This window comes from Tachypleus tridentatus, chromosome 8, assembly GCF_004210375.1.
Source record: "Tachypleus tridentatus isolate NWPU-2018 chromosome 8, ASM421037v1, whole genome shotgun sequence".
Lineage (NCBI taxonomy): Eukaryota > Metazoa > Arthropoda > Merostomata > Xiphosura > Limulidae > Tachypleus > Tachypleus tridentatus.
In genome coordinates, this window is record NC_134832.1 from 144,813,774 (window position 1) to 144,832,043 (window position 18,270).

Here is an 18,270-nt window from a genome sequence, read left to right on the forward strand (position 1 = left end):
TCAAATCTAATTTCATTATCATTGACTTGTATAAACAAGCTTCGTGTTAAAATGTAGATGATAAACCAATATTTTACAAGTTTTAATATCTTAATTTACTAAAAAAAATATTCAAATAAAATTTTAAATTTTTCTTATATGCCAGTCGTGACGTAAGTTCTCTAAATCTTCTGTCTTTGACAACTTACCTACTACCACTTTTTAAGCACAGTCTAACGTAAATTGATAACAGCATATTATGGACATTCCCAGAGAAGTATAATTTTCACACACTTGACCTTCTTTGCCTATGCAGCTATCAGTTAGAAAGCGAGATGCATTTGCCACATAGATCTCTGACATACTCTATTTCAAAACTAACCAATAAATTATGTTGATGTTTTATCTTATCTTATTTCTATCTAACAAAAAGTCAAAGTTTAAAATCTATGTCCCCCATATGGTGTAAAAGACTATCATCTATATGAGCAAAATTTTCACTCAACACTAGCCTTGAATTTGCCACTTACCTTACATTTAACGTGATTCAACTACATCTTCACATGAAGCAAACTTACACCAGTAGGAGCATGACACACTTCTGATGAAAGTTTCTCCCTATATGTTATTCAGCCTTTCCCTCATCTCTTCTTTAGGCATTCTCATGTTCAAATGTTATTGTTCTCTTCCCCTCACCCCCCTCTGGATATAAGGGCTGATGCTAATCAGTTCCAGACACAATTACGTGCATGATCGAGCATCTCCAATCCCAGTAGATTTTAGAATATTTTTGCTTTGGCTTATCACCAAGCAGACTTTCCTGTTCTAGACTCCCAACACTTTGTGTCTTTGATGTAAGTGTGGACATTAATTTGGATTCTCCAGTTAGGTTTTCCCGGGACCAAATTTCAAAACTCCAGCTATCCCTAACCTTTATCCTTAGGTATCTTTGTACCATGCACCTTCTAGATGAGGTTTTTCACCATACTCCTGTTGGATGTTAGGAGGAGATCCATGTTGGTGCATCTATCTTTTTGTCCTTTCGTTCCAAATGTGGTTCCTTTGCTGCTGAGATCTTTTAGGTAGGGATGCATTTTTTGTCTCAAGTTTGCCTACTCATTATCGATCTATGTAGCCTCAAAATGACATCAGGAGGTTTCAGAATGTTGGCTTCTGGTTGAAGTCACTTTACTTATCAACATCCTAGAACTATTGTCCATTTATTGAACTTTGAATTATTTCCTTCTCTCAATTTATGGCAAAATAACCATGATCCATTCCAAAGTGACATGGTGGTATCAGTTCCTATTCCATATATTTATAAACATCAGAACCATTATTTCGGAGACATATTTTTCGCACTTTCCTCATTGTGTGTCATGTTCTTGGTGCCTTCAATCTGGCAACATATCATCTTTCTTGTACAGATCAGATATTCTCCACAGAGTGGTTCCTTGAGGATCAGGTTATCCAGTAGCTGTGCACACAATAGCATTACTCCTCATGTAGATGCATTTGTCACTCAACACAATTTTCAATTACCTCTGTTCTAGTCTTAGGCCCTCACCCCAACATTTGGCTGTGGATCCTCTCAGTCAGGATTAGATCAATCAGTACCGATATGCCTATCCTTCAATCCAACTTCTACTTAGGTTGCTGTTCATCATCTAGCCCACGTCTTGTTGGATACTTCTCATTGCACTTTTCTGGCCAGCAAAGCCCTGGTTTTCTCTTGTCACACTCTCTTCCAACTTTATCCCTGATTCTCTCTTTCTCTCTCCCCACATCTGTCAACCTGTCACTGGTTATACATTTTGTACTTTGCACACACCCCATATTCACGCGTGGCTTTTATTTGGTCCCTTGCAAGGATATTCAGATTATCCACACATGTACTATCCACGTTATTCCATTCCATCAGCCCCTTCCTCACTCATGATTTATCATAAAAAAAATAGTCTTTGTATCATGCGTTCTACCCTTTATAATTAAATGTACCTCATGTCGCAGAATTCCTTATCTGGCTGTTTGATCGAAACTATTCAGTATCTTCTATTGTAGGATATCAGGCAGCCTTATTTAACACTTTTCAATTTATGAGGTATCACAAAGCGCTTTCTTTTTCACTATTTCTCTTATGTTACATTCCTTCCAAACTGAATGATCTCTTCACTATACTATACTGTCAGATTGGGTTCTTAATGTTATTTCCCACACCCTTACTCTTTCTCACTTTAGTCACTTGACTACATGTTTCTCTTACCATCTCTCCCTTAACCATATAAGACTTGGTGCTGTTCTTATATTCGAGTGCTATTAGATCAGACTACACACATCATACATAGATAATCTTGCTCTCATCACACTTCATTCCAATTATACGGTTGAAATTGTTTAAAATTTGAGACGAACTTTTCCAAAAGTATGTAGTTTCAGAAAAATAAAATATTTAATTTTGAATTTTTTCTACTATTTCTAATAGAAATTTGTTATTTAATGTAGTTATTTGCACTTAGACTCTGAATAGTTCACCTGCAAGGTAATTTTCATGTTATGTATGAAGATAGTGTTCTTCATACAGTTTTCACAATTCATGTACATAATCCATAAAACCTAATAAATGAATATCAGAAGTTTTTTAAAGAAATATTCATATTTAATTTTTCCTTTTACTCTACCATATCACTAATTATAGCTATTAACATTAACGTAGTAATGAAATGAAATGATTAAAGTTAAGAAAAAATATAATACCTTTTATCTCTTTGTTCAATAATCTTAAAATACTTTCTATGGGTCATGTGCATAATTTCACATCTTTACGTTTTCACTTATAATTTGTTTCTAGTGTTTTATTTTCCTAGTTTATAGGCCTGGCATGGCCTAGCGCGTTAAGGCGTGCGCTTCGTAATCTGAGGGTCGCGGGTTCGCGCTCGAGTCGCGCCAAACTTGCTCGCCCTCCCAGCCGTGGGGGCGTTATAATGTGACGGTCAATCCCACTATTCGTTGGTAAAAGAGTAGCCCAAGAGTTGGCGGTGGGTGGTGATGACTAGCTGCTTTCCCTCTAGTCATACACTGCTAAATTAGGGACGGCTAGCACAGATAGCCCTCGAGTAGCTTTGTGCGAATTTCCAAAAACCAACCAGAAAACCAATTCTAGTTTATTATTTATCTTTAATGATTTATGTTGACAAATATCAGTTCATGCCTGCAGGCAACATAAGTTTATGATAAACAGAGATACTTTAGCTTCCAGCAAAGTTTTGCATTTGTCTATTTCTTAGACATCAAGAAGTGAGGTGAAGATGAGAAATATTTTAAAAACCATCAATCCTTTCAAATATGAGCATTACATCTAAATAATATGCAATTAACTGAATATAAAAGTAAAACTTAAGTGCAATTTAACTTCAATCAAATTAATATGTGCAAGGTAAGAGAAAATAACCACGTGCTAAAGACACTTATCTCAACAATGGAAGTTGTGGAAATTTGCTTTTCAATTGTAAACTAAGTTATCATTTACATTTCCTGCTAAACTTGAGACATTACATTAAGAAATCTGCTCTTTTTATTGGTTATAAGCATTCCATTCAAGTTAAAGCTGTCACTTAGCAACACTGCTTCTACTTAAAAAATGGGCATGGCTTATATTGAACTTGAGAATTGTTACAAAAGTTTTTCATTGACAATTCCTTGGAATTTGGCTCAAGTTATTAGTAAACAACCTCCATACATTTACTTTGAACGTCTGCATGAAATTTTATCAACATTACACACATTTGTGTCTTCTATATCAACTCTAAGGTTGAAATATTACCACAATGGCATCAAGTGACAACAAAACTAAAGTTTTAATTATTGTTTTAGAAGTTTTTTTTAGAAATAAAGCCTAGATAACATAAAACTATGAATTTTAACATACTATAGTCCCTTGCTGGTACAGCGGTAAGTCTACGGATTTACCACACTAAAATCATGGGTTCGATCTCCTCAGCATATAGCGCGATGTGGCTTTGTTATAAGAAAAACCCAGATCCTAACATGCTAAATAATGCTAATTTCATTAAAATACATTGATAGTAAAGATGTTTAGTTACATTTTGAAAGTAACTCAGTCACATTTTGTGACAGTAAAGGAGGGAATTTAAAAATAGAATCTGGTGTTATAGGTTTTTATACATAGTGTGCACTGTCGGGTTACTAGAGCTAAAACTTACTTTTGGTCTATGAATGTCAGAGTTTCGACATATTCACCACTGACGTTTCATGTACCATTTACCACCATTCTCCTTTATCCAGATCATACCTTTCTTCCTTGAACATTGGTGGCTTATGTGGGGAATAATTCCTTTAAACCCATGTCCCTTCCATCTTTTTCAAATTTATGCACCAGCTCTGATCTCGACAAACTTCATGTCCAGTTCATGCTCTTTATTACAATATCCCTTACAAGGTTTCATTCCATGGTTTTCATTCCCTGAAATCCATCTTCCATCCATTATCATTTTCGTCTTCTACCTTCATGGGTTAAACTTATAAATGTATCAGGCTGGTATGCACCTCTATAATTTAACCATAGTGGGTAGATGCTAGCCAGCGTGAGTGGATGTTCGAATAATTTGACCACCTTGTCAGGTACTGATCAAATAATAGAGTAATACTTGTTCACACAATGTGACCATATTGTCAAAGACAGGTCAGATAATAAAGTAGTAGTTGTTCACAAAACGTGACCTTGTCAAATACTGGTCAGATAATAAAGTAGTAGTTGTTCACAAAACGTGACCTTGTCAAAGACAGGTCAGATAATAAAGTAGTAGTTGTTCACAAAACGTGACCTTGTTAAAGACAGGTCAGATAATAAAGTAGTAGTTGTTCACAAAACGTGACCTTGTCAAAAACTGATCAGATAATAAAGTAGTAGTTGTTCACAAAACGTGACTTTGTCAAAAACTGGTCAGATAATAAAGTAGTAGTTTTTCAAACAATGCGTCCTTGTCAAATACTGGTCAAGTCAAAGAGTAGAAGTTCTAACTTTGAAGGATGTGATATTATCAGATCACAGAGAAGAAATAGTACATCTTTTTAAGACATTGATATTTTAACATACAAAGTGTACAGATTTTTCTAAGAAGATCATAGACATATTTTAGGAAAGTGGTTTCCAGCTCTGATTTGTTAAATTACTTAAACTTGGATCAGATAGTTCACATCTGAATAAAACAATTTGGATTCAGGTCATCAAAGAAATAAACTCATCAGGTGTACGAGGTTCAGTACCATTCATTTATTGTAACTTGCAGTACACATTTTAAACATTAAGATCTGTAAATATATGATAGAAACACAGACTGATTCTTAATTTCATTCTACTTATTTGTGTAATAATAATGCAAAACAGAAGGTCTTCATAAAAATTGCAAGAGAAACTTAGATTTTAAGAAGAATTGTTCATTATAATCATGAAGAACAGACAGTTGTTAGTGTTACTAACTCTACAATGTATTGTAAAGAATTAGGAACTTATATGTGAATATTTTTTTACACTCCTATAGAAGACAATTCAGACGAACAACACAACTACAATTAGTAACATGAATTAATGTTACTTTCGTATTTGTTAGTAGCTGAAGACACTATCAGCATTGGTGCAATTTCACTTTCTCTTGAACTTACAATTTGTTTATAAAACTCTTAAATTGTTTCTTAAAAGAATCCTTTAGTCCACATTTTATATTCAAAAATATTAGGTATGTTCAAGTTGTTCGTGTTTATATTTTTTGAAAAGTAAAATAAACTTATGTTGATTAATTAGCTGTCATGGAAACTTTAGACTCTACTTAATCATTTTTGCAAAAGAAGCCTAAACTTCAGTAATATGCCACCAAAAGCATGCATACACTTGTAAACTGTGTGTAAGTTTTTTTTAGAGGAAGCTGTCTTTTGATAATGACCTGATGAGAAATAGCATCTTTATCCTTTATTATAGTATGAGAATAGTTTAAAAATTAGGATGAATACACTGAAAATGCCTTAAGTCAGTGGTTCTTAACCTTTTTCAGTGTTTGCACCCCTTTCAAATCAGTAATCATTTCTCGCACCCCCTGGAAACTTAAATATAAAAAAAGCTAAAAATACAAAGTTGATGTAATCAAAAAAAATTTTTTTTAATCTTCATACATACAGCATACCTTTTTTCAAGACAAAAATTCAGGGTACATAATGAAAAATTAATTTCAATTTTGTTGATGATGTTTTTATTTAGCCTGTAATGCACAGTAAACTTAGTGACTTCGTTGCTGCTGTTTTTTCTCTATGATGGCATCAAATCTTGGCGTCTTTGTACTGAGTGCCACTCGCATGTCATGTTCAGAATTCAGCCGATGTGAAGTAGACAAGAAAATCCTTGTTCACACAAGTAAGTAGTTGCAAATGGTACCAGCACTTCAAGAGCTTTCTTCGCTAATGCAGGGTATGCTTCCAGCTGAGAAGCCCAGAAGTGTTCCAGCTGACTATTGGTGAACTCCATTTGGATTTCACGATTGTGTCTAAGGTCGATGAGATCTTCCTTGATGCCGCTGACATCTTCCAAATTCTGCATGAAAGGATTCAGGATCCAGTTGTCATAGGTTTGCAGCTCTCCACACGAGAAGTAACCCTCAAATGAAGTACGCAGCATCTGCATATGTTCAACAACTTTTGCAACAAAGTCTGGATGCAGGGTAGAATTTTCTGTGACTGTCTCTTCCAGGCAGGGGAAATTTGCCAAATTCCCCATCTTCACACGCTTTATCCACAAGACAAGTTTTTCTTTGAATGCAGCCAATTTCGCGCTTGCAGTCACAATGTTGAGTCCCCTTCCTTGCAGAGAGAGATTGAGTTCATTGAGAGCTAAAAACACATCAGCCAAATAGGCAAGCATCTGAACAAAACTAGGTTCTTTGAAATATATAGCCAGTTCTTGTACCCTTTCACGGAAAAACTGATGAATTTCTCCTCTCAGTTCAAACACACGAAACAGCACACGACCACATGACAACCACCTCACTTCAGTGTGGTACAAAAGAACAGTGTGTTCCTGACCCATTTCCTCACAAAGTGACTGAAACAATCGATGATTCAAAGCTCGGCTGCGAATAAAGTTTACAACCTTGACACAAATATCCAGAGTTTTCTTGAGATCTGGGGGCAATGTCTTTGCTGCAAGAGAGTGACGATGAAGAAAGCAGTGAGTGATTTTCAGATTAGGAACTTCTTTCCTCATTAATGCAGCAAACCCAGAACGATTGCCCAGCATTGCTGGTGCACCATCTGTACATATTGAACCAATTTTGTCAAGGTGAAGTTCGTTTCTTGAGAAAAATTCTTGTATTTTGTTAAGCACATCTATAGCTTGTGCAGTTGTCTTTAAGGACTGACAGAAAAGGAAACTTTCTTTTTTTTTCTCCTTCACGTAACGAACTACTGCCAATAGCTGACAACAGTTGGATACATCTGTTGATTCATCCACTTGTAGGCTAATCTTAACTGGACTAGCCTTGATGTCAGCTACAACTTGTTCCAGGATGTCAACACTCATGTCGATGATTCGGTTATGGATTACATCATTTGACAAAGACACTTGTTGGAGTTTCTTCTCAGCTTCCTTGCCGAGAACAATCTTTGCCATTTCAAGGGCACATGGCTTGATCAGTTCCTCACCAATTGTATGGGGTTTCTTTGATTTAGCAATCTGGTATGCAACTTCATAAGAAGCACGCAGTAAAGGTTTCTCTGTTGGCGAAAATCCATAAGTCGGCAATGTGCCAACCTGATCAAACCTAGCTCTTTTGACCCTTAATGTCACAATGTCATTTCCTGCATCCCTGCCACCATATTTGTTCTTGAAATGTTCATCAAGCTTTGATGGCTTCAAGTTCGCATTGGAGAAGAGTGTGCTGCACAGGATACACTGTGGACGTTGTGTCCCATCCTTCTCTGTAGTACAGGTGAAACCAAACTTGACATATTCGTCATTCCACTTTCGTTTCTTCGACATACTGCAGACAAATCTGGAAAAGAAACACATTCATGTGTAGGTGTTTTCTTTTTTTTTTATGAATTATCTCTAAAATATGTGATGAAGAGACTGAAATACCTGGTTTAATCAGTAGATTTGTAGGCATGACAATACATTCTATGAAAATATTGTAACGGCTACACTGCTACAGTGATGATGTATGTTATGTAAACAACCCATCGCTCATTTAAATAAATGTGTAGAAAGCAAAATCTGAAATAATACATAACCAATCTTCCACCCTACTGTTATGCATCAGAAAAAACAACAACATTGAAACAGGGAGACCATAACTCACGTGTTGATGGCACAGATGGGTGGTGTGGACTGAGACGTGATGATAACCTCCCTCTCTCTCCGTGTTGCGCACGTGTCCTGTACGCGTCCCTTTCTCGTCTATCCAAATGACATACCCGTTTGTTTACCCTGTATTGGAATCTGATGCAACTTTACCATTTCATTAGGAAATCAGGTTTAGGTTTAACTTTATCTCGGAACACTGCTGAAGCAAAAATGTTTCTTCTTAGGAGAAATATAAAGCATACTCTTATGTAAAAATATAGATTTGCTTTAATTATTCATGGGCATCCTCGCACTCACTATTCTCACTGCCAAGTATGAAAAAGATTATGAGAGCTCTTATTTTTTAAGAGAAAACAATGAAATATTGTAACATTTTCTCGAACGACGACTACTTTATTACACACAGCTTTCTAATAGCCTTCCTCCCAACCATTTCCAAAAATTCAGTGTCCTTCCTAAGGTAAGGAGGCAATGACTGAACACAATACTCTAAATGTAGCATAACAAGTGATATCTACAATGAAATTATAACTACTTCGGACTTGTAAATATATGATATCAGAGACGTTTTCGGAATAAATGCTTCTTTGACAACAAATTTACCAAGTCGAAAATCATGTGAAAGTGAATCCTCTGATTCTATTTATAAAGCAAGTAATATATGTAACCTTCAGCATTTCAATATTAAAGAAAATATGCTCTGCAATCTTACTTAATGATGCTGACCAATTATTGCTTAATTAATATAGGAAACAAACTGTAAAATGTAAAAGAGAAAAGTACACCATACTGAGTAACAAGTTAAAGAAAAATATAATTGAATTATAACAAAATTTGTACTGCATACTGTCCAATATTTGTTTGTTTCTTTTGAATTTCGCGCAAAACTACACGAGAACTATATGCGCTAACCGTCCCTAATTTAGCAGTGTAAGACTAGAGGGAAGGCAGCTAGTCATCACCACCCACCTTGGTCTACTCTTTTATCAACGAATAGTGGGATTGACCGTAACATTATAACGCCCCGACGGCTGAAAGGGCGAGCATGTTTGGTGTAACGGGGATCTGAACTCTCGCCTGTCCAATGAATGATATTATTAACTCATTGTATACTTTTTTACAAAACGACGAAGTTTTCAGTTTGAATAAAATCGACAGTAAAACCCAATACACTGCTTGATATTTCAGCTCGATACCATATACTGTAAACGCGCTCCAAAGTAGTCTGTTTACAATTGCAAACTCCTCGGGTGGACCAGTGATATGTTTATTGACTTACAACGCTAAAATACGAGCCTGGATTCTCCATGTGGACACAGAAGATAATCAAATGTGGTTTTGCTCTCAAACAAACAAATGCAATGCAGTACTAGTTTTCTAACACTCCTATTATACAGCCAGTATTTGTTAATATATCGAACTTTATTCAACTATGTTCTAAAAAACATCTGTGAAATCCTTATCAAAAGTAAATTCATTTATAATCATTTCCGCAATCGAATTTCAAGATCAGTGTTTGGTTGTCATACCCCCTAGTACAAAATGTTATTGAAGTCGCCAGTTCGATAAGTGTTAATGAATTATTAGTTGAATAGTGTCCTGTCTCTAATAAATTTTATTGTGCTAGTGTTTAAATTTGTGAATGTTTTATGAATACACAAATGACGTTTAATTAATTTATTTAAATGACATTATTTTCATAAAGATACAGAGTGTGTTTAAATTTTGTTAGAAATGATTTTCAACTTCCATTGCTTGAAAAAATTAAAATAGTTTTTAAATGAAGTGTACGAGGTCTGTTAAAAAATACGCGGACTGTTTGAATTGCGCGGCTCCAGTTGGTTCCAGGAAAATCCGCTTCGTGCGATTTTTTCGTTTGGCGGATTTCAGAATGAATGACCTGAAGGAGCAACGATTTGCTGCGAAATTTTGTGTTAAACTTGGAAAATCTGCGACTGGAACATTTGCTATGCTTGACACGGCTTACGGTGATGTTGCTATGAATCGTACGGCATGTTTCAAGTGGCATGAACGTTTTAAGGATGGTCGACAGTCCATTGAAGATGATGAGCGTCCTGGACTCCTTTCACGTTAACTGACGACCCACACGTCGACAAAATCAACACTCTGGTGCGGGCAAATCGACGTCTGACTGTCAGGGAGCTTGCTGAAGAGTGTGGGATATCAGTTGAATCTTGTTACGAAATTTTGACCGAAAAATTGAAGATGCACCGCGTTGCTGCGAAATTTGTGCCTCAGAACTCGTGAGTTTTTGGCCAAACACTCGATCACTGTTCTTCCCCACCCCCCTACGCACCTGACCTTGCTCCTTGCAAGGAAGAAGATTTGAGATGATTCCCGAGATTAAGGCAAATGCGACGAAGGAGCTGGAGGACATTACAAAAGAAGCGTACCAGGACTGTTTCAACAAGTGGAAACACCTTTGGGATAAGTGTGTGCGTTGGGGAGGAGAGTACTTTGAAGGGGTCCCAGACCTGTAACTTCTAAATAAAGTACATTTTGTTTTATGACGTCAGTCCGCGTATTTTTTGAACAGCCCTCGTACATCAGCCATAAAATATTTTCATGAATCCAAGTTCTCATTGTTATTATGATTGACAGTTTTTTTTATTTTCGGTTGAAACCCTTGTAACGTATGGGAACAACCAGAGAATATTAGTCCATGTTGGCTGTTTCATTCTCAAAGCTAAACTAAAAACTATTAAATAATAAATAAAAATGTTAAAGCCATTCCTTATCATTCATATAATGATCAAGCTGCGTTGGCGAAAGAAATGAAAAGTATCTCGAAATTAATCTCTCCAAACACTGCATGCAATAAAGTCAGAATTAAGAACTTTTTTATTGTACAGAACAAAATCAACAAACTTTTAACGCTTCCACTTTCCGTATTGACATGTTTTGATAATTGTTTGGGAAGCAAGTTATGCTAATACTGACGTCGACTAACAAATAGCTATTTATAAGCTTAATAAAGTGGTTTTATACTGCGTAGGCTGTTCCCTAAAATAAAACCACGTTATTATTGTTGTTATCGCTGTTTGCCAGTTCACCGTAAAATGTTTGTTCTCGAGGTGGACGGGAAAATGTGGTATGAAATTCCGCAAAGCGTAGACCAGAATACCATTTGAAATATGCGCTAGTTATTCTGCGAATATATATATAAATACACGTAAAGTAGGAATAAACAAATGGATTTAACTATTGAAGGAAAGAACGAAGATGTCAGAATAAAAGAAAATGGTGATTAGATCTCAAACCAATATTTGAATATATATGATAAGGGCTGAGGTTTAAGTTCTTATTCTTTATAAGTTTGTTGGAGATGACGGATTACTGAAAAGAAACATATTAATTATTTAAATGTTATTAATTTAAATAGGAACCATGGCAACAAAATAAAAAGCAAAATGAGGCCTAACTCATATTTGAAGTTGAAACCTATACAGTTCTCTCGTTGTATAATGTTTTTTTTTTTTTTGTGTGTGTTATAATTTATATTTGGCTATGGTAATAATTTAACCAAATATAAGATGTGTATCTATTCCCATAAATGTAACAATGTTTTATCAAACATATAGAAAGTCTAACATTTAATATTGTTAAAACGTAACTCACCTTAATAGCAATACAGTTTTAAAGGTGTTTTACAAATTGTGTTTCATCTGTAAAAGTTACATATTTGATAAGGAAGCACATTATGCTGACAAAATAAAATTAGGCAAACAACAATTTATAAGCATAATGAAGTGATTTAATAATGGCATAACATAATGTTTTAACAAAACATTCATTTTTACTTGTTCAACGTACAGTTGATGAACTGTTTGCTTTATGTCGTGTTTATCAATTTGTTAATAAGTTAAAATGGTATGAAGTCATGTGGTTTGGATTGTACTGTACAAAAGGTTATGCACAGTAATGTAAATATGACATTTTTGTGTGCTGATCTAGTCTTTATAAACAACTGTATGAACATGAAGTAAAGCAGTAATTAATTAGCTAAAGTAATACCAGTTTTTACCGAAATGGGTTATTTATTGGTTGTTTATTACTAATTTGGACCATGTGATTTATTTAGTGTGTTGTTTGCTACTGAAAACAGAGATTTCATATCTACAGTTTTCCAGTATTTTCAATTCGTTTCCACATTCTAATTTGTATAAGTGAACAATGGAAGCAAAGATCAAGTTGTGATTCATAGAGTTAATGAAGATGTTGAGACATTTACATGTAGGAATAAATGTGTAAAAAGTATAATAATTAGTAATACTTCATTGGTTTTCTAGTATTTTATTACTCTCCACCTCTAAGCTAAATGTATTTTCTAATGGTGGCTGTTACTAATTTGTAATTCAACTGTGTAATCTAGTTAATTTTGTGTTTATACAAAAAACTCAATTTCTCTATGTTCAGTGCTTTAAACTTTTTCAGGAAAACAGGTTTCAGAAGCCAAAATCAAGTTGTACAAGAATTGCATTATTTCAGAAATAGCCAAGTGTCAGGGAGATAAAATATGTTTAGTAATTAGTAATTATTGTAGTTTTTAATAACTGAGTTAATAAGATAATAAAAGTTACTATTTTTTAGGTTGACTTGTGTACTTAGTGTGGGTTAGGAGTATGTTGTTAGGGGTAACTTTGGAAATACATATTTGGATGTAGAACACACTAAAACTGTTTGAGAATATTATTACCATCTGAGCTTTTTTCTTGTTGCATAATAACATTAATTAATGAAAGAACAAAACTTGAGGTTATTATTAGTTTGAAGTTTAGAACTCAGTATATTGGTAGTTCTAATAGGGTCATATTTCATTATCATTTTATATCTTGAGGGTAATAAGTTATCATATACATATTACTGTACTAAAATGTGTTTTAATTGTTATGTAAATGATATTTTAAAATGAGTTAAATGTCAGATTGGGATAATGCAGATTTGTATTTGTTGAAGTTTCTGTTATACATTTTAGCATGATTGAAGTTCTAACTGTCAACCTGTTTTTCTATAGTCTAACTACAAGCTTTGACTAGGATGTTAAGATGATGCTGCGATGTAACCATGGAGGTATCAAACATGAAGGTTGAACCTTTTTTTGATGAAAAACATGATGCTTTGTTGAATACCAAACTGATGAAAAATGAAGAAAAAAGATTTACATTATCTACATGTAAGTATATAAAAGTACTTTTAATAATTTATAAAAGTCCTAGAAACTAGAATGTTTTTCAACAGTTGACTGTCTTATTTCAGGTATAAAATGCCTTTCTAAATCTGAAAACTAACAGTCAGTTACTTTAAAGTACTTAAATTTCTGGTTGTTTTGAAATTTACTTTAATTTTTTTGTGATCTTTTGTGCTCATTGTTGGAAATAATTGAAGGTGTAGGTGTAATATGCATTCAGGTGTTACAAACATACTTTGTACTTGCAAGTAATTGGTTAATCTGTCATTAATATATTACATTATTGCAGTAAATAGACAAAAGTAGTAAGGTGGAAACTGAACTACACAATTATCATAAATTTACAAGATCGGGCATTATAAACGGTTATTATCAGAGAGAACGGTTGTTAAGGAATGAAGTGCACATACATGGTTATCACCATGATGTTATAACCAAACAGGCCAGATGATACTGTACTATAATACATTATGTAAGAGCCTATATAGTGAAATAAATATTTAGAAATTTGTTTCGTGTGCTGTAGGATGGACTGCATGTATAGAGATGGTTAATGATAGTATGGGGTTTTTGTCAACCTCAGATAAATATTAAATTACAGCTACATGTTCTGTCTGTTTGTTTTGAAAACAATAGTGCCATATCAGTGTAGGGTTTCTTCTTGACAATTACATTGATATAAGTTTTTAATGACTTTGTAAAAAGATATACAACCAAGAAATATATTGAGGTCCATGTGGATTTTATGTGAGTTGATGAGGTTTAAGCTATTTAGGATAAACAAATGTAGTTTTATGCTACAACTTTCAGTCATTCCTGAAAGAAAAAAGTGGTAATTTAGATTTATTTCTTTTTTTTTGTGTGGTAGTTACAAGATCAGTTAACTAGAACAAGTACATATATAAAGTTAAGGTGTAGGAAATAACAGATAAAATATAAAGTTTTACTAAAATAAATATTTGAAATTTATTTAGGAGGTTTTACAGATTATGCAAATGCAATTTGACTATTTTCAGAGGAAAAAAGTATTTTTAATCTCAACATGAAAGTTACTTTGCACTCTGAGCAGTCCATGCTATGATTCTACATATTTGCAGAAAATTTTCTTATGTAAATACTTTATTAAAAATTCTGATTTTTTGTCTACAAGGGACTCAGAATGTTTACCAAAGGCTTGTAAAATATGTGAAAATAGACACAAAACAATTTAGAAATCATAATATGGAAGCTTCTTCTCCTAAATAAATATGGCCACTTTGATACAATGGAACTGTCAAAATTTTTGTTATAATTTAGATGATATTAAGGCCTTTATTAATTTATATAATCTCATTTGGTTCTCCTTATAAGAGACATTCTTCATACCTGCTGTCCTCTTCTGGCAATTTTATTTGTATAGGAATGACAAGTTGTATGATGGATGTGTTTATGGAAGGGTGGCACTGCTGGATGACCAGCATTCATCCACTATGTCTGTGCCAATCACTATATCACTTGAGACTGTTTTTGTTCATATCTAATTTTTTTTTTTTTACATGTCACAAGGACAGGATTATGATCAGATGGACTTGATCATCTTATTGAACAGTTATATTCTCTCTTCTTAAACTTGGGAGACTTTACATGGTATCCTATCCTTGTACATGGTGAACCCCTGACTGTCAGCAGGCATGGTAAGCACAGGTATGGGTTTGGTTTATCTTTTGCATATTTCCTACTTTTCACAAAGTCATTGCTTCTCAGCAGGTTTGTGCCTATGTCTAACAGGTTAGATGTCAAAGCCAGAAGGAATCTTGGATTAAGTTTGTTACTAGCATCTCTTATACTACCAGTGTTAGGTGACAGGATTTGGAGAGTTATTGGGAAGTATGCTTTCCATCTTCTTTTAATCTTCCTTTCAAATGGCCATGAAGTTTCTGATGTTTAGGGCAACACTGATACTCTTGGTAAATAGTTTTGGCACCCTTCCAGCACTTCTGTTTCCTTCTATGCTTTCATGGCCGTCAAATTATGTGCTGAGCAATCACCACTTTATTTTTGAGCAGATAGTGTCTTTGATAATTTATGCTGGTGGAACTTTGAATTGCTTTGCATTGGTCTGGCAGTATCTCAGTCAAGTTGGGCCTGATGATATTTATTACAAGATGCTGCACCATCTGTCTCCTGCCTTTCTTTTTTTTGGATTGCTTTTTACCAGATATAGCAGAAAGGTGTTTTTCCATATGTGTGTGGTACAAGGCCATACATTGTCATCTCTTTTTTCAAAAGCTAAGAAGAATTAATAGATTCCTTCTAATTATTATCCTCTTTCTTTGCCATTGTCTCTGGAAGGCTTTGGAGAGTATGATTGATTCTCATTTTGTTTGGTTCCTTGAATCAAAAAACTTACTCTTGCTTACTAAATGTGCTCCACCATAGACCACTTTTTTTCTTTTGAAACCTTGATCAGGAAAGCCCTTCTCAAGTGCGATCATCTTATTTGAACCTTCTTTGATCTATGAAGGTTCAGCATTTTTTGAGACCTTCCTTTCTGTGTGTTACATGGCCATTTACTCTTCTTATTCATAATTTGTTATGGGATGGGCATTTCTAAGTCTGTGTGGGTTTAACTTGTCTTGATCTTTCATACAAGAACTTAGAGTACCTCATGGCTATGTCTTGAGTCGCATTGTTCAGTATTAAGATCAATGTTATTACTGAGCAACTTCTTCCTACTGTCATAAACAGTCTTTATGTCAACAACTTCACACTTCCTGTTGGTCATCAGATATGAGGTTTTTGAGCAGCAGCTTGAGACTCCTCTCATTTGCTTATTGGGATGAACCAGAGTAAATGGTTTCATCAATTCTTTATCATTTCTTCTACTTCTCGAGAAGTGGATAGATGTTCCATGTTGAAAATCTGTCATGCTCTTATTAATTCAGGGCCAGACAACAGGTCTGTGGTTCAGTCAGAAATTCTGCCTTGAAAATGTTGGACCATGTACATCACCTGGGGCTTCAACTCTGCACAGGGGATGAAGCACTTCACAAGACAGAGAGTGCACATTGAGTTCTGTGAGTCTTTTCTTTACCTCCAGTGTTGTACCTTTTCTTTTTTGTGCTACAAAGCTTCAATTCTTACCATGGCATCACACCTGGTGTTGTGTCTTACTTCTTCTGTGGGCTTTGCTTTTAATGAATTGGTTTTTTGTCATTCATGTATTTGACTTTTTTAATGGTCAGCCCATTCTGCTGTGACTTTGCTCCATGTCATTTGAGGAGGGAAGAAACTCCTGCTTAAAAGTACTGACATTTCTTTGCTCAACATCATTCAAATCATTCTTCTGTTTCCATTTTTATGGATGGTTTGAAATTATATGACTCTTTGGGCTCCACCAAGTTTGCTGTGGCTCAGCAGTTGCTTATAAGATTTCTTACAGAGATTCTTTATTTTATGCCAAATTGTATGCCATTTCAATTGTCTTGGATCACATAGAAGCAGAGCAGTTCATTAATTGTACAGTGTACATTAACTCTCCTTAGCTCCTTACTGGCCCTGGGATCACATGTTGTGAGCTCTCACCAAGTTCTCTTCAGTATTCAGAAATGACTGTCCCAGTTTTCTTTGTCATCATTTTCGGTTCACTTTTTTTTGGATTCCTGGCCTTGCCAGTATTCATGGGAATGAGCTTGTTGACTCCACTCTTAAGTCCATCTGTTCTGGCATTGTTACAGCCATGCTCATCTATTATGTGGACTACAAACCTTTGCTCAAAGCACTGCAGCTGCTGGATGAGTTGGATTGAACAGTTTCATAACAGGTATTTCCAGATCAAGCCTACTGTTGCTGTTTGGCCAACTAGTCTCTGTAAGGATTGGAGGGATGAAGTTGTATTGTCTAGTCTATGTATTGGCCAATGTTTTCTGGCTCATCATTTTCTTTTGCAGGGGAAAGATTCATCAATGGATGCTCTTTATAACACTCAAGTCAACTGCCTACATCTTGCTTTCATGCTGTTGTTACAATTGTGAGAAACAGTTCCATTTCAGGTATGTTTTTTCAAAGGGTTTATCTCTGATGTTGGACAGTATTGTTTGTGATGATGACATCATCATGACTGATAATTTTAGATATTTATAGGTCATTGGCCTTTTTCATTTTGTTCAGTTTTTGTTTATTACATGGACATTGTTTAATTCTTAGTTTATTTTTATAATTTTTTATAATATATTACTTTTTTGATCTTCTGATGATAGCTTGGTGAGAGTTAGCCTTGTTGCTTTCTGCTATATTACTTCAACCAACCAACCAATGTTATAACCTCATGTTTCAGAAGTATGTCTGCCTGTTTCTAAATAGAATTTTTCCTGAAATTGTATCTGAATATTTATATCTAATGATTTTAACTTTTAGATAAAATTAAGTTTACTGTGAAAAGTCTGTAATTTTGTGTTTTATAATTATTTATGTCTTTGAGATGAAAGATATTGTTCAAGTGTTATTTGTAGAATTTAAATTGAGTAGGGATTAAGGTACATAAAGGTTTTGAATTTCAGTTACTATGATTTTTAAATTGTGGTGAATATCCAGAATTATTTGCAAATCTAGTCTTTATTACAATTCTTCTGCAAGATTAATTTTGATGTGCATAATTTCACTTTGATGTGTATTACAGTATAAACTATGATAGCAGTTTCGTTTCATTATTTGTACATTGTGTATAGTAAATGGAGAT

The 18,270-nt window shown here is 34.5% G+C and overlaps 2 protein-coding genes across 2 annotated transcripts in view; one reads left to right on the top strand and one right to left on the bottom strand.

The window, feature by feature from the left end:
* Positions 1–4,452: 4,452 nt before the first annotated feature.
* Positions 4,453–8,020, bottom strand: LOC143224037 (protein FAM200C-like). The gene is made up of 3 exons (XM_076452500.1): positions 7,475–8,020; positions 6,422–7,387; positions 4,453–4,500 (listed from the first exon to the last, which is right to left on the bottom strand). The coding sequence occupies exons 1-3, from the start codon at positions 8,018–8,020 to the stop codon at positions 4,453–4,455; spliced, it is 1,560 nt and encodes a 519-aa protein (XP_076308615.1).
* Positions 8,021–11,386: 3,366 nt separating this feature from the next.
* LOC143223679 (uncharacterized) overlaps positions 11,387–18,270 on the top strand; it is a 37,562-nt gene continuing 30,678 nt past the window's right edge. The window contains exons 1-2 of the mRNA XM_076451958.1: positions 11,387–11,608; positions 13,380–13,538. Coding sequence (XP_076308073.1) covers positions 13,430–13,538 — 109 coding nt within the window. The 5' untranslated portion in view covers positions 11,387–11,608; positions 13,380–13,429. The remainder of the gene's footprint in view (positions 11,609–13,379; positions 13,539–18,270) is intronic.

Coding starts and splice junctions, on each gene's coding strand:
- LOC143224037 (XM_076452500.1), bottom strand. CDS start 8,020: ATGTCGAAGAAACGAAAGTGGAATGACGAATATGTCAAGTTTGGTTTC. Junction 7,388..7,474: donor AAGTGGATGAATCAACAGAT/GTATCCAACTGT, acceptor CAGTCCTTAAAG/ACAACTGCACAAGCTATAGA. Junction 4,501..6,421: donor AGAAAGCTCTTGAAGTGCTG/GTACCATTTGCA, acceptor TAACCCATGAAG/GTAGAAGACGAAAATGATAA.